This window comes from Dermacentor variabilis, chromosome 2 (genome assembly GCF_050947875.1).
Source record: "Dermacentor variabilis isolate Ectoservices chromosome 2, ASM5094787v1, whole genome shotgun sequence".
Classification (NCBI taxonomy): domain Eukaryota; kingdom Metazoa; phylum Arthropoda; class Arachnida; order Ixodida; family Ixodidae; genus Dermacentor; species Dermacentor variabilis.
Genome location: NC_134569.1, coordinates 211,957,190 through 211,974,078, shown reverse-complemented (window position 1 = coordinate 211,974,078; position 16,889 = coordinate 211,957,190). Strand labels below are relative to the sequence as shown.

At 47.6% G+C, this 16,889-nt stretch overlaps 1 protein-coding gene across 1 annotated transcript in view; it reads left to right on the top strand.

Moving 5' to 3' along the window:
• Positions 1 to 16,889, top strand: part of LOC142573084 (protocadherin-like wing polarity protein stan) — a 290,575-nt gene that overhangs the window by 247,950 nt on the left and 25,736 nt on the right. Inside the window, exons 11-13 of the mRNA XM_075682598.1 lie at positions 2,875 to 3,090; positions 5,708 to 5,953; positions 16,388 to 16,641. Coding sequence (XP_075538713.1) covers positions 2,875 to 3,090; positions 5,708 to 5,953; positions 16,388 to 16,641 — 716 coding nt within the window. The remainder of the gene's footprint in view (positions 1 to 2,874; positions 3,091 to 5,707; positions 5,954 to 16,387; positions 16,642 to 16,889) is intronic.

Below are 16,889 nucleotides of genomic sequence, written 5' to 3'. Positions count from 1 at the left end.
CATTAACCTCAAGCCCATACGCATTACACAGGGGAGTGTTACATAACATATAGAGAAAATTAACAAACGCATTCAAAACTAATGAAACAAAAGGCAATACAGAAATACAACTAAAAGAGAAAAATGAGGAGCGAAATACGCGGTAAATTATAAGCAACTTATAAATAAAATAAATGGTGATAAGCAACAATGCTACACAGTAGCTCAAACAACAACCACAAGCGGAGTAACATATATACAGAGCACAGCGCACTGAAAAGCTGATAACTGTCGGAAAATAAGAAAAAAAAATGTGACCTGACGCAAGCTCAAGAAAGCACAGGAACCGCTGTTCAATACATTTTCTGAGTACATTCCTGAACGGATAATTCACCACCCGGAATTTACGAAGAAGAAGAAAACACATCAACAGAATATTTGAAATGTACTTGACTTTCAGATGATACGCATTACTGACTGCTTGCATTCTTTATTTTGAGCAGAAATCAGCGAAGACAGCACACAACATTACTTGAAAGGACGATGCTCAATGGATGTTGCAATTCGCAAGAAAAAATTTGGAAGTGCGAACAAATGTGAGGAAGGCACCACGCAAAGATGCGGTACTGCAAACAGTGTAGTCTGGTGGCTATGTCAGTGCTGTGTACCCCTTCCCCCGGCCTTCAGCCCAGTATGAGCATGTCCTTGCGCAGTACAACTAAATCATAAAAAAAAACTGGCAAACAATCAGATCTCTCAATCAATCTGTCAATCAATGAAGAGAAAGCGGATCAATCGTAGACGCCGGCACCAGGTTCTTCATCCGGTAAACTATTTTCAGTGAGCTTGCTCGGCCCCATCGAAATGCTCTCCACTTAAGCCCTCTCTCCTCCTGGCAGCCAATTACAAACCAATAGCCGCTTAATCTAGGCAATATTACTCGTTTTGAAAGCAAAGAAAAGTGACTTCCTTTAAACTAAGGGGGCGTTTGATTGGGCTGTTGAGGCAACGCTGCGGGTCACCGCCCGATGCTTATGTCGGTGGTTACCCAAATTTGAGGTCAGAAGATTGGAATAAAAACACATTGGAATTGTTTTACACCAGAGGGCCCGAAACCGTCCAATATGAAACCAAGGCTGGCAGCCTCGCGATTGAAGAAGTATCGCATGAAAACGACCCGCGTTTTTTTTTTATTTAACGTTGCTCTCGCAACCAAGCACTTAAACAACGGCCAGTCTGGTCAACATAATGACCACAACATGGCGAGGAATGGGACGAAGCGGCCCCTTAGTGCACGCGATCTGCAATTTTGTTTTTGTGGTTCTTCTTGAAGCCGCGATTTTTGGAAACGTTTAAGTGGGCAACTTGAAGCAGCCTACGCACCTCTTTAGGAGCGGAAAAGAGCCGTAATATCTACGCTAGATAATCTCGGCACTATGCTGCTGCTGCGATAATCAAACGCACTTGATAGCAAAAGCCACCAACATTGAGTGGCAATAAATCTGCGCCGATGTTAGACGCTGCTTGCCTTCTCAGGCGCGCATTCTGTGGCGTTAACACTGCGACTAATGCATGATTATATAATAAAGAGCATCTTGCCAACTAGAGAGCGCCACTGATATGCGTCTGTGACTGAAGTATACAGGGTGCTTCACGTAACTTGTGCCAAGTATTTAAAGAAAGTGGTTAGTTCCAGCTGAATGAAACCAACGGTATATGGTTTGCCATCATGTGGTGCTCGTTAGAGTACTTTTTTATATTACACTTATTTAGTTAGTTAACTGAGATGAATTATCTGAAAATCCTAATATCCACTTTAGTAGTGCCAAGCGCATTTCGTTATGTTGCAGAGGGGGTTTAGAAACGACCAATCCAATTCTTTGTGACATGCATTGTGACAAATTGCCAACGTACATGCTGCGTGGCAATATTTTTCGGCGTTTAAAGAAAGCCCGCGAAAGGTGGAATAAAACCACGTGACTGCGTTCGTGCGCTATCGTGTTGCAGTGCTCTCAGCCATGCGTCGAGCATATTGCTTGTCAGGGACGACGGCGCTTCCTTTCCGTGTGCCACCGCCAAAGATGCTGACGCACTATGAAGCCGATGCGTAGAGACGCGCCCGATCACTTCGCCACGATCCGCGCGCGCGGTTATTTTCCACGAGCCGCGATTAAGAGCACTACAATGCGACAGCGCGCGAGCGCAGTCACGTGGTTTTATTTCATTTATCGTGGGTTTTCTTTAAATGCCCCCCCCCCCTAAAAAAAACCTCCACGCAGCATGTAGGTTGCCACAAAAAAAAAAAAAATGGATCACTTGTTTCTGAACTCGCTCTTCTACAAAGCAAAGAAGCGCACTTGGCCCTAAAGCGAATATTAAGAATTTTGCATACATAATCTTAGTTAATTAACTAATTAAGTGTAGTATAAAGAGACACTCTAAGGAGCGCCACATGACGGCAAACCATAGGCCATTCGTTTCATTCACCTGCGACTAACCACTTCTCTTAAAATCCTTGGCACACTATACGTGAAACACCCTCTGTAAGAACTTTATATTGTGCTAACAGGAATGCTTTATTTTGAGTATTTATCCCTTGAAAGAGCGCAGCTTAGTCGGCCAGTACTGTAAAAATGCATTTAGTTCTGCATAAGTTTGGGGTGCCATTACAAGAACTGTATAATGAAAATTTTATATGGTCGCATATCCGCGAACTCGCTGTCGTTGTCTCTGCTATGCAGCTGTAGGCTCTGGCAAATATTCGTACCATAATTAAAAATTCCTCACAACCCATGCTTTGTCAATCGCCATGACGTTAGAAGGTTGCAAATTGTAGCACGGACGGGCTCGCGACTAGGACTGAGGTTCTTTACCGTGTGTTCCAACGACACGCAGGAGGAGTACGAGGCCCGCGTAATGGAGAGCACTCCTCCTGGCCAGACGCTGCTGACGATGCAGACGACGCGCAGCGCTGCCGACAAGGGAGGCATCCGCTTCGAGCTCATTGTTGACGGCAACGAAGGCGAAGCAGCTTTCACCATTCACGACTCGGGAGAACTGATCCTGGCCCAGTCCCTGGACTACGAAACCAAGCAATTTTACGCACTGAAGGTTGGTTCCTTACGCCATTTTTCTGACGTGAGTGTGTCGCAAACGGCTGGCGTTCTGGCGTTCCCTGTTTCCGGTAGGGATACATAATGGCGAAGAAGCCCGTCTGACGGCGATCTTTAGCTGCATGTCTTCGCCATCTTGGCGCAGCTGGTTACACCCTTCTCTTTTTCCGGCCACTTCCTGTCTGGGGCACTGGCGCTGTCAAGGCGTGGCACTTCTTTTGCGCCTAGGGAATACTATGGGCGATTCGTTGGTGACTTCATTATGGAAGGATTCAGAAAGTTTTTGGTTGCGCGGTCAGCCGGCTTTTGGACAGCGACGGGCGCGCTCGTTGAGGCTGCGGCAGCAGGTTGGTATCCGCCGGGAGTGCGACCATCCACTTCATCTGCATCATCACTGTCGTCAATCTAAGTAATCAGACCGCCTTGAACATGGAGTCTACTCCTACGCCCAAGTGCTAGCAGATGGACAGTTCATTGGTCCATGCGTGATTTGTTTTGGCTTCCGTCTCTAATTTCTGTTATAATAGAGTGGTGCAGCGTGGCACAATGTGTTAGGCGTGGTCCAAGCTTCCCCCCACGTGGTGCGGACAGCTCGGTTTTAGACGTCTATAACGCCACACGTTTTTCTGTTATAATACGTAACTCTTTGTCTTCTATGTCGTAGAATATTCTTTTTCTCTGATGCGTAGAGAATCTCAAAGCTCCTGTGTTTCCTTTCTTTAGTTTTTTCCTGTCGAGCATTCTGCCTTGTTTGAACGAAATGCGTTTTCCGTTCTCGCGTATGCAAATACTCGTGTTCCCTTTCATCTCCTGTAATTCTTCCACGACATTGCTACACATGCACACCGCACAAGTCGGCCATCGAACCCAAAATTAATAATTGTGTGATTCGCCACTTCGAGGCATTTGGGACAGTACCAGGCGCGTCACAATCTCTGCCGAGACGGTGTTGTAGGATGGCGGGCCTTGCGAAGCGTGTGACACAGTGGGAAAATCGCGACGTGCCTATTGATGATGTCGATTTGACAAGACTCATAATTCAGAGCAGGTAAACGCGAAGTCGCAGTGTTGCACTTGTCGATGGAATAAAAGTAGCTACAGTTTGTAACCTGCGGGTATTTGTAGGCATTAGGCAAAAATTTTGTCGACGGGTTTTCGTCGAGATCGATGTTCTGGTTGTGACCTTTCAAATTTTTAATATGTAGGTGGTAGATATATAAGGAAGGAAATTTGGAAGGGTTGTCGGTAAAAGAGCTGTGCATATCCTGTAAGTTTAAGCGTCGAATTTACCTTGTCGTACGCTAGGAGGTATCACGCCGCTTCTAAAGCACTGCAGCTAAACCTAGAAAGTCACTCGGGCATTTACCGCGCCAACAATCCTTGCAGCCGGGAGAGACGAGGTAGTGCCGTAAAACTGCAAACACATTGTAGCCATCGCGGACAGCTCCGCAGATATGGTGACATTATAAAGCGTGCAATGGATTAGGAAATTGGCGTCGAACATTGGCGGAGCGGGTGCGTGACAAACTTGAAAGATTTGTCTGAACGCCTAAGCATCGAAGACAGATTGCGATTTGAGATTCTTGCTGACCTGGTAGGGTACGCTCTTAACCGGTGACATTGTGCATGATGTATGCCAACTCAAATCTTGCGTAGATGTGCAAAGTTTTTTTATACCGTTTTCGCCTTTCAGCATTTCCCTGTGGCCGCAGTTAAAACGTGCAAAGTGGGTTCTCGGCTGCTGCGTACGTCAGTTAATTCTTCGCGTTCCAGCGACGATGATTACGGACGACGTCGTCGCCTCGCCTCCTCCTCATTCTTAGATTCATGCTTTTTATGAGACGACAAAAACGAAACTGCCCGCCAACACCAGTGCGATTTGAACGTTGTTCTTGAGGCAATGTGTGCGCTTTTGAAACGGACGCACTGACCACTGCTGTATGGCAGTGTGCGTGAGTATGTGTGGAGTCTCGCGCGCCATGAACTATATGAGAGTGGTGATTTCTATGCGCGTACTTCAGTGCCAGGGCAGGCGATATATTGGTGAATGAGGGCGATGCTGTGTGAATCAGAAAGCAAAATAAGGCGTCTATAGAAAGAAGACGCTGTCTACATCGAGCGCCTGTTGCAGCCTCTCTAAATGAGTTCAAAGCTGTAGGTGTCGCTACTGTCTGCTGATTTTCATCTATTACTGCTGCTCTACTGGGTTCTCCAATAACAAACGTTTCTGAGTCTCAAACTGGATACGTACACTGATTTGGGAGTCATTATATGCATAAGCTTTTGCGCACGAAATGACTGGCATCATGATGATGCATTCAGTGGTATATAGTAAATGTTAAAATCAAATAAACCAGTAACCTGGCCCATCCCATTTATTTATTTATTTATTTATTTATTTATTTATTTATTTATTTATTTATAGCAGTCTTTGATTGCAGTGCTAGCGTTCTCGGCCCTGAGCTGGACGGAGCTTTTTCTGATCGTCTCAAGTAGCTTATACAGGCTCTTACCTGCAAAACCGCGCATGACACGCATTTGGCGCCTTGTGACTGCGCCAACTCATCGTGGATGCCTACAACGTGTGACATGTTAATTGCGTTCTTCTACCGCAGGTTCTGGCGACCGACGGCAAGCACAGCGATGTGGCGCGCGTCAACGTGAGCGTGCTGGACGTGAACGACAACGACCCGCAGTTCAGTGAGCCGCGCTACTCGTTCACGCTCACCGATCTTGACGCCGTGCACCAGGGATCACTCGTGGGTCGAGTTGAGGCGTCGGACGCGGACGCCGGCGACTCAGTGCAGCTCGCCATCGACGGGCCTTCGGCGCGCCTCTTTACTATCAACAACCAGGGCGAGGTAGGTTGCGAGGTCTACACACCACATGAGCCAAGTAGGAGCAACCTTTGTAGCACAACACAGACGAGCCGTAAATGGATACGCGTAACTGAAATGAATTATGCAAATACACGCACTGCTGGAAGTGATGCTAAACGAAGCAAGTTGTTTTGTCGACGCGTGCGCACTACAACTCCAAACATGGTAACACTTCCTGCAACGGCGTTTACCTGTACATCGTAATACCGCCGTCATCGTGCTGTACTCTTCTCGTCGTCGCCATGTTGGTTTCACCAACTTGCCGCTGTCGTTGCCGTTGCTATAGTCATCGACTATGATCGTCGTCATGAACCCCCCTCCGTCATTCCGTCACCTTCGTCACGCCATCGTTGCCTTCGTACCGTTGTCGTCGTCATACCATCGCAGTCGTCATGGCACTACCACCTTCATATCATCCTTCGTCGCCATCGTGGTTGATCTTGTGTTTGTCGTCGTGGAGTCTTCTTGACGCAGTCTCACAAACCTTCTGGTGTGACAGAGACACTTCATGGCAGCTGTTATAGGAACTGGGCGGTCATCGTGAGGCGCCAGCAACGCTTCAGCGGCGTGCTGGCGAACAGCGCCGCGAACGGCAGAAGTCAGAGCACTGGCGTGTGAAGCCGACGGCGGGACGAAGGCCCTCGCGGTGCTTCCAGTGATTTCGCACTGTGGGTTTTTAGGGCCTGAAGTTCCGGAAAACGCATTTTCATGTGTCTGCTTTTGGGAAAGGGCGCCACTTGTACGAGACAGGCCACATACACGGGACCAGGTGATATATAATGTAGAAAATTTGTGCAAATTGCGATTCAAATGCAATCCGCCAACAGAGCTCACCGCGGTAAACTAAGACATAGAGTGCCAGCACTTATATTCCGCATGTCGTTTTGCTGTGCACGGTAACAGTGTCGCGTACTTAATCATGTAAATTGAGAAAGAGCACACAAAAAAATTCACCTGCCATGTATCAAAAATGTATAAAGTGCATAGCACTGGGCATAGCACGGCGCCACTGGGTATGTGCCGCCGGAGCCAACGGGCCGCTCTTCAATAAATCATTTTTGACATCAGCTTGAGTCACTGCAAGCATAACAACAACGTCGCACGTGCACCCTGCAACTCACGCAAAGGAATTTTATTAGAAATGAGGGCGGGCGTCCACGTTGTTTTTCTTTCTTCTCGGCTGTTAAAATGGGCGTTCTTGCCAAATATGACCTTCAACATTGCGTATGTGCTCGTTAAGGGCTTTGCATGGGAGATATTGAGCTAAGAGGCTTTCGCAACTAACGAAGCGGTGCACGAAGGGTATTCTGATTTTCTCGTTAATCATACAATGACGAAGTATTTGCCAGAAGCTTGCAAAGATTTCTAGAGTGACTACGGTGGTGTTGAGCGATAACACGTACGCTTATGCGTCAATTGTCCGTCTCCGATGACAGTGGCCGTGCACTTCTGCGCAGAATCGTACCCTTGTTGCCGCAGGCAAAGCCGCACGACGTTTAAACCGCACGCAGGCTTCTTTCATGCCGACGCCAACTACAGTCAAGCACTTGTACAAACAACGCATGGAGCTCGTTGCAACCGTCACCATCTACGTATCGTGGGGACAACTACTAACCGGAAGCAAAAAAAAGAAAAATCTGACATCACAACCGGAAATGATATTGACGTCAAGGTCTTACGCTGCTTGGTGCGAATCTGTGAATTACTTTAACGTCCGGCATTATGGCCGCTACGACAGCAGTGTTTTTTTTAGGCTTAGGCGACCTTGCGACTCGTCTCAGCTGAAACGCCAGCGCGTCTTTTAACTATTAGGAGTGGCGTATGTTTTCCTGGGAACGTAATTAAGCTGTTATTGACGGCAATTGTTCCAGCAGCTTCCTTAGGAAGGTGAGCGAATGCGATGGAAATAAATGACACAGCCAAAGAGCTTTCAAAATCAACTTCACTTATATTCGTCTTGAACAATGAAACCAATGTAACTCACCAAACAAAACATGTTTCTATGATGAAAAGTACAATGACCAGCAGACAGTCGTAATAAATAGCAACCTATGCAAATCCTTTTCACAGAATCGTTCGTAATTCCTTGCGACACGATGTATTGATATCCAACAATTATCAGGCAACATTGCCCCACACTTTCTTTAAAAAATATTCCACTTACTAATTTTGCCGCCCGTCGGACAATCAGAGCTTGTGTTACGAAGAGTAAACGAAAATAGCGCGACGTTTCTTCGCGGGGCGTTCCGCATTTATCGTCACGACCAGACAAGCGCGTCGGATGCTGCAGCGTGAACTTGCACGATAACAAAAAAAAAAAAACCTAAACTCACACCTTTCGCCAACGAATGCAGTGCGCTCGGTCACGGAAAGTTTGATCCCAGTCACCAGTAGGGTAGGAGGAAAGACAGGGTTAAAGCATTAGAAAAATCGCTAGATAAAAAAGCAAGGGGTGTTCTACACGGGTACAGCAAAATATGAAAGCAGACCAGGTTCCGTCTCAGTGACGACACAGGCTAACGGTGAGAACTCAAAGAGCTGTAGTACCACGCAAAACAGAGTGGAGGTTGCAGAGGAGGGGGCCATAGCCCTAGCTTTGACTAAAAAAGGGGTCAAAATCATAGTGTCAGATTCCAAAGCAGCCATCAGGAATTATACCGCAGGGAGAATCTCCAAAGAGGCGCTCAACATATTGGAGAAAGGACCAATTCCAGAAGAATTAGTAAACCTTATATGGACTCCTGCCCACGAAGGCTTGCCCGGCAACGAGAAAGCGCACGCATTGGCCCGAGAGCTTATTTACCGGTACACCAATGCAGCCTCTCCAGCCAGGGAGCCCCTACAGAAAGAAGAAGGCATAAACACTTACAGCGAAATTCTCACCTATTATAGAATGGGAAGGAAAACACTGCCAGAGGCGCATAAGAAACTAAGTAAGCAAGAAGAGATAACATGGAGGCAACTCCAAGCGGGGGTGATCTGCAGCCCCTACATTCTGAAGAGATGGCACGGTAACACTGAGAACACGAATTGCAAACACTGCGGGGCAAAGGCGGACATGATCCACGTAATATGGACATGTCCTAGATACAATAAACCAGATAGGGACAGACAATCCTGGGAGACTTTAATGACCAGCTCGAAGGAAAATGCTCAAAGAGAAGTCATCCGCATGGCCCTTGACACCGCTGAGCTCCAAGGAGCGTCAGCCAGCTGAAAAGGGAGGTGCAAGCCGAAGAGACAGGAAGACTCTTGACTCCTCGTGGCTCTTTTGCGGGTGCAAATAAACGTTATTTCTCTTCTCTCTCTGAAGCGAAGCGAACGCCACACTTTGAAGAAACACGCAAGGAAATAATAATAAAAATAAATCTCGGACGAATCCGCCGCGTTCAAGTGAGCGACGCCATTCCTCACGACGTAACAGCTGGCTTGCACTGCCTTGCCAAGTCTTGCGCCAGATTCACTGATTGGTAGGGGTCGCCAAGAAAGAACCAATCAATTGTTAAATAGAAAGAAAATAACATTTGTTCTTTTGCTGGAGGAAAATTATCTGAATCGGAGTAGTTACTCGTGTGCCAGTATTCCGATTAAAATTTTAAAGCATTTTCTTGCGCATAGGTTTCCTATTTTCAGTGTTTGTTCCCCCCTCACCTAGTCGCGCGTCAATCTTACACCAGTAATTGATATCCTTGGCGATAGGTTTTGGCATGCTCTTCGTTCCAAGCTTCGCGACCTATTTAGATGGACCTTGGGACCTGTATAACGATGCAATAACTCTGTCCCGATTCTTGTGTTAGCTACGCAACCTTTACAATAAAGTAACCTGTATAACGAAGGATTCCGGAGGCCCCAAGCATTCCATTAAAAGGCGTTCGACTGTACTACACTTCCTTGACAAGACGGACAGACATACGTAACGTTCCACATAGCGCGAGCTAGAGCCCTTGCGTGCGGTCTAGCTTCCGTTCGGCCACTAGAATTAATTGCTTTCTTCCTTGCGATAAAGTGTCAATTTTTCCCATCCTCTCCTGGTTGCAACTAATGCTTTGAGATGTCTTAAACAGCAAACCCACCGTTCGAGTTCACTTTCATTCCCCAGTCATTGCCCCGCAGCAGAACACTACGAAGACGCTGCGAGATATTGTACCGCCTTCGGATTTGATCCAGGTTGTACCGTTTCTTTCTACCGTAAAAAATTCGCCGACGATTACAATACTCACTAACGCGAAATCTATACGCGTTTTCATTTCACGATACATTCGCAAGCGCCGACAACCTCTTTCGTGCGGCAAATGGCAAACGGATCGAAGTGTGCCGCGACTAACGCGCTAATCGAGAGATCGCCAGAAGCAGCGCGTAGGTGACTCGCGGGCGCGATTTACAGCAGCCGCCCCAGACAGACCTCCGCTCATGGAGTGCTTTGCTTCCATTTATGGTATCGGTGCAAGCGCTCTCCGCATGCCATCGGTGAACAGACGATGTCAGGCTACTCTGGCGCCCTCTCGTAGCAGTCGTCACCGCAGAAACAGTCTTGCGCGGCCCTACACTTTTCTTCTCACGCTTTCGCCAGACCCTCCTCCTCAGCTTTCCGCCTCATTCTTCCGCTGCACCATGCTCCCCCGCTACCTTCCCGTCTTTCCTTCGCCGTTATCTCTCTCTCTCTCTCTCCTCCGCTTTCATCTATGCGCTATCTTCGCTATCGTCGTCTTTCAAGCCCTGCTTCGTGTTCGCTCTTTCCTTCCCTCTGATCATTAGCTTGTTTATGCCGACACCGGAGCTCAACGCAGGAACGTGCACCTAAGAGCTACGCGCTGAAGTTATAGACAAAGAAATGAGGCATATCGTTCTCAACGAACACACATATATCGGCGAACACACATGTGGCAGTAAGTTCCTGTTCTCTGTTCGTTGTAATTATTTTTATCTTCACAATGCATCGTCATTCTTGATGTCTTAGAAACTAGCCGAATCTTCAGTCATGGTTCATTTCACAGAGCTTAGCGCGACGAGAGCCGTCGGCGGCGGCAAGTGTGAACACGCCGCTGCGTTTGCGTTCGCCATCGATGCACAGCAACCAGTCATGCGCCGGACGCAACTAGAGTTTAAAAGTGCGAGGAAGGAAAATATATCCTAAAAGGAAGACTGATGCACTGATAAGACGGCAAAATGGCGGTTACAAATCATAGTGCTTGCCTTCGTAGCCCGAGCTTCGGAGCCGTTGCAGCAGCGCAGGCGAAAACAGGCAATTAATTCCTTTGGGACACGAAGCTCTTCCGTATGAACGGCTTCTTTATTAATGTTGCAACTACTAGACCATAGCAAAGCAGCGTCAGAAATGTATAGTGCTCAGCTATTGAAACACAATACCCGGAGCGTACCCGCCGTGGTTGCTCAGTGGCTATGGTGTTGGGCTGCTGAGCACGAGGTCGCGGGATCGAATCCCGGCCACGGCGGCCGCATTTCGATTGGGGCGAAATGCGAAAACACGCGTGCGCTTAGATTTAGGTGCACGTTAAAGAACCCCAGGTGGCCAAAATTTCCGGGGTCCTCCACTACGGCGTGCCTCATAATCAGAAAGTGGTTTTGGCACGTAAAACCCCAAATCTTATTATTAATACCCGGAGCGCGCGGCTGCCACAGTCTTTTTCTTTTTTTGCACCACGAGTGAGCCCTAGCTGATCGTCGTGGAACTAAATGCAGAGACAATGCGTCACAAGGTAATCGCTTTCACTGCATACCAAGATTCATCAACTCGGTTTCCCCCCGCGCTTACATTCGATGCAAAAAGCGCGAGCAACCAAACGCTTCGAGTATCGCGTTTCAATTGCTGAGCACTGTACGTACTGTTGCCTAGAGAATGCACGTATCCAGTCTTTCCGCCGTTCCATCTGGTGAGGGCGCGATGAAAAGCGATTGAAGAGAATGGCCCAGCAGCTGCAAGCATGTTTCAGTAACTGTCCGTGTACCCAAAACCGCCAGACGTTCGATCAGCTTTCGTTTCAAGTGGTACTTGGGCAACGCAAATCAGAAAAAAACAACGGCACGTATTAAATCAAGGTAGCTCGCGGCAGCGCCTACTGAGTCCCGCACGGCGGTCACATGCCATTACATTCGTGGCACCGCCGAATGAAGGCGCCACCGGCTCAAACTCACCCCGTGCCCGGTGCCTACAATGCTTCACTCAACCTAATATGAGACTAGATGGGTCCTGTACTAAAAATAGAGGGAAGTATTTATTATTGAATAGAATTTATTGATAGGAAACACAGAGAGGCCGACCTGAGCTAGTGCTCTGCTACTCTGTCTGCTACTCTGCACTGGGGAAGAGGGAAGGCGAGTGAAAGTATTGGGATGGATGATGATGATAAGAGAAGTGGTGAGTGCTTATGTACATGAGACAGTTGTCTCGATAGAGCCGCTCGTCGAGCTTGGTGTCCTGCAGAAACTTCAACAATACTTTTGTTGCACGCATTGAAATTGCAGTGTCAGGCCATTGGCCGAGGATAGCTTCCTCCGACAGTGGTTGCCTGCCAACGCTGGCTAGGACACTGTCTAACGTCCTTCACTCCAGCATATATGCTGGGCAGTCGCACAGTACGTGGTGCAGTGTTTCGGGCATCTGGCAGTGTTCACAATCAGGGCTGTTCGATTGGCCGTTGAGGTGTGCGTAGCGACGGGTGAAAGCAACGCCGAGCCGAATCCTGTGTAGCAATGATGTTTTGCTCCGTGTAAGCTTCGGGGGCAAACAGAATTTACGGTCTGGGTCAATCATATGTAGACGTCTGTGAATGTTGTCATAGTGGGCTCTGTAAGTCTTTGTAAGGTCCTGCATGAGTGCCTTGATCATGGAGTTGGTGTCAGGTCAGGAGTAGGCAATCGGTACTTCATCAGAGGAAGAGGAGGCCGGTCTTGCCTCACTGTCAGCGACTTCATTGCCAAAAACACCACAATGACTAGGCACCCATTGAAAGGTGATCACGTGGCCACTTAACTCGGCACTGTGATGAAATTCGACAATTTCCAGCACGAGCAGATAGTATGGTCCTTTCTTTAAAAAGTATTTTAGTGCCTGTAGCGCTGATTTGGCATCGCACAATATCGTCCATTAATGGGGTGTCTGCGTTCTCATAAAACGGACAGCCTCCCGTATTCCCGCAAGTTCCGCAGCCGTAGAGGTCCATTTGTGGCCTAATCAAAATCGTCGAGTAATTCCATGTTGTGGGATGACAAATGCGGCCGTTGAGGCAGATAGCGTTACCGAACCATCGGTATATACTCGTACAGTCCCACTATATAATGTAAATATATGGGACAGGGTGAGCTGCTTCAAGCCAATTGAGGAAACGTGAGATTTCTTCATAATTCCGGGTATCTGAAGCCTCACTAGTGGCCTTGGCAATGTCCATGGAGGTGTCGCTGGGATGTCGGTGGCCTGGAATCTTGCAGGTATAATGCTTGTGTGACATGCAATAGCTTTAGAAAAACCACAGTCAAGGTTGGTGCTTGGAAGTGTTGACAGTGGATGGTGTGAGTGTCTGGTTAGCAGGCGAAGATAGGTTGGCACAGGTTCACAAGACCTGTATATGTCGATTGGACAAGCCCGTGCTTCCGCTATTGTGCCCTTAGTTGACGTGCAACGTGGTAAGCCAAGACATATCCGTAGTGCGTGTGCCTGGAGGCTCTCCAGCGTGCGTATACAAGATGACCCCATGTTAGATAACACAGGCATGCTGTAACGTATGTAGCCCACAAAAAGTGCCGGGTACACTTGGAGCAAACTTCTCTCAGAGGGGCCCCATCTCAGTCCTGATATTACACGAAGAACGTGTATGAAGAGGGAAGTAAATATCTGCAACTTTCAAAGGTTCCGGTGGTACGACGTGGTTTTTTGATGAAGCAGTGATGCGGTATTGAACAGGCGAGTGCTGTGTTTTAATATAGAAAAAATGGTGCCAGCAACTTTTTTCTTTAATTTGGACATTTTCCCTTGGCGTACAACATCTAAAGAAGCTAAAGTATATATAGGGTTCGTTCTATTCAAGTTCGTTCAACAGGATTGTAAATATGTGCTATAAATTGACATATAGTAGTTCGGTGGGCGGCTAGCAAATAGCTCCACTTTCGACATGTAGTGGCTCCTTGATGTGCGCAGGCGTTGCGGTAGGCCCGCGGGAGCAGCTGTTCCAGTGCAAAAGGGACAGGTCAAACCGAAGGCTTGCCGACTGTCCGACGCTCACTAGGTTGCGTTAACTTGGCTGTTAATGTAACTTCAAAGTCCAACGGTGGGCAACTTTCCGAAAGCAGATATTGATTTAGCACAGAACACGCGCAGTGTCACGCAGTGGCAGTATGTCACTCGACTTATGTGAGAGCCGGCCACAACATTGGAAGGCAATGCGTCATAAATTCATAATGTGCATGTAAATTCGCGTTTATGAGCAAGGTACGTTAGAGCACTACTGCCTTGAAAGACGACGCATATAGGTCTTGCGAAGTTCTGTTGTTTTTCAAGACGAAATAGTTCCACTGACTAAACGTGCGTCTTACATTATCTCGATAGTTCTTGCAAAAAAGGTACCGTGATTTCGTCCATGCTAACGATGACTTTTTGCTACTCTTGTCATGCACTAAACAGCAAATTACAAGGCATATAACGATGAGTCCGCATGCCGAGACTTCATTGCTCCCAATCCCGTCTATACTTACGGCATCCAGCATCTTCTCGAGTGAGGACAAGAGAAGAGCTTATTAGTGGGTGGAATGTGACAAGAACTTTCTGACATTCCTGTGCATGAGTGACCTTTGCGATATAATACGGCTTTTATCTCGGCGCTAGATGAAATGAACAAGATTGCACGGATAAATCATGCAGCTGCAAAATGGATTGCCCAAAGTACGTGTATAATAGATCTTCTTCGTGCTTATGATCATTTTTTCTCTTTCCTTCTTTCTTCCCGCCTACCTTTTGTCGTAGCAAACAAGTGGGGCATTACCTTGGTTACTCTGGCTGTCCTCTTCGCATTTCGTTTGTTAACGACCTGCCTCATTTTCCCCTTGTATGTTGCAAAACATTTGAAATCTGGCTTAGGCTGCCCATGTCAAATGTTTAAAACACAAACGGTCGAGCATTAGGTTGGCAGCACTGTTCAAGACGCAAGTATAACAAGCCAACAGATAATAAAGCCAAGAAAAGCATAACGAGGAATCATTATTTTTTTAATGAAAGTGTAGAGATGACAAACGAGTGGGAGCTGACAGTGAACGAAAAAAAAAATGTACCGATGATTCCGGTATCCCGAACTTTGAGCGCAGCTATATGCGTTTTCCTTTCGCGATATATTGACTGGCGCGGACAATCTGTCTCGTGCGGCACGTTGCCAACGGAGCCAAGTGTGGCACGAATGCCTTGCTATCGCGAGATCGCGACAGGCAGCGCGTGGGTGCGATTAGCAGCAGCCGCCGCGGACAGACCTCCGCTCATGCAGCGCTTTGTTTACATTACGCTATCGTTGGATGCGCTCGCCGCATGCCATCGGTGAACAAACGACGGCGCGCTACACTGGCGCCATCTCCTAGCGGTCGTCGCCGCAAAGCCCTTCTTGCGCGGCCTTACGCTTTTCTTCTCACGCTTTCGCCATATCCTTCACCTCCGCTTTCCTCCTCTTCGTTATCTCAGTTTTTCATCTATCCCTGACATTCCGCTTTGGTTTTCATTCTTCACTGTACTCGTTCGCTCGGTTACGAGGGAGAACGCCGACGCCGACACTCGCTGCAGGAACGGGCGCCTAAGAGCTGCTCTGTAAAACAATTTTCCGCCGGTTGAAGCCAAACCAGTCAGAGCGTGTAGGTATGGTGGCTACAGGTAGCAAAGTGCTTTTTCGTGCACTTTCATTTCCCTTTAGCCAACATTTCTACACTTCAATAAAATGAATGAATAACTGGCTTTGTGCTTTCCTTGGCTTCATTATTTGTTGGCTTCACATGCTTGTGACGAACAGAACCACACCCTTCGGTTCCGCTTCTCAACACTGTTCTAGAATTCATTTTAGCAACGAAAATCGGGCGTAGTAGTGTCCGTCTTGGTTGAGAGATTTATTGTGTTATACGGCACCTTCATCTTCCATCTTTTTATGCTTCCTCTGCTCGTTTTCTAATGGGCTGGCGTGCAGCATATCTTTTTTTGTTTCTTTTAGGAAAGGAGTTTCACCTTTCTTTTATTGCTTTTTAATTTTATTATTGCGTTTCGTCACACGTTCCCGCGTAATAATATCGTTCCATGCGATATGAAACAGCAGTAGCTGTAAGGAATGCCAAACACTAATGAAAAAATGTACCGGACGGGCTACACGCCCGTCCATGTTGGATAGCGCTGGTAACTAACTTTCTCAGTAGCAATTCATGCACGTTCCTTTGCAGGTGCGCATCCGGGACCTCGAGTACCTGAACTCCTCGCGGTCGCACCTGGTGGTGGTGGCGACCGACAGCGGCGTCCCTCCCCGAAAGTCCACGGCGCTGGTTGAGGTGCAGTTCCCCGAGGCCCTAGTGCTACGCAGCAGTGCCCTCGCACCGAGGCGGGATGAGGGCAGCTTCGTGCTCATGACCATCTTCGGCGCTCTTCTGGGCTCTCTGCTGCTCATCATCATCACACTTACCTTGTACATACTCAAGAAGTGAGTGCTCTTCAGCATAGAAAGTGTGTTATTCATGTACCTGCGCTCGTACGTAGATGGTGGGAGCAGGCAAATGTTGGAGCAACCGGATTGCTTCATGGACGCTTGCTTTGAATTCTTGCATTGACTGTATTTCGTAGAAATTAATAGCCTTATTTACGAGCCATTACATCTCGTGAGAACAAGGACCGAGCAAAGAGCGATGGAACGAGAAATGTCAGGCGTAATCCTCAGAGACAGGAAGATAG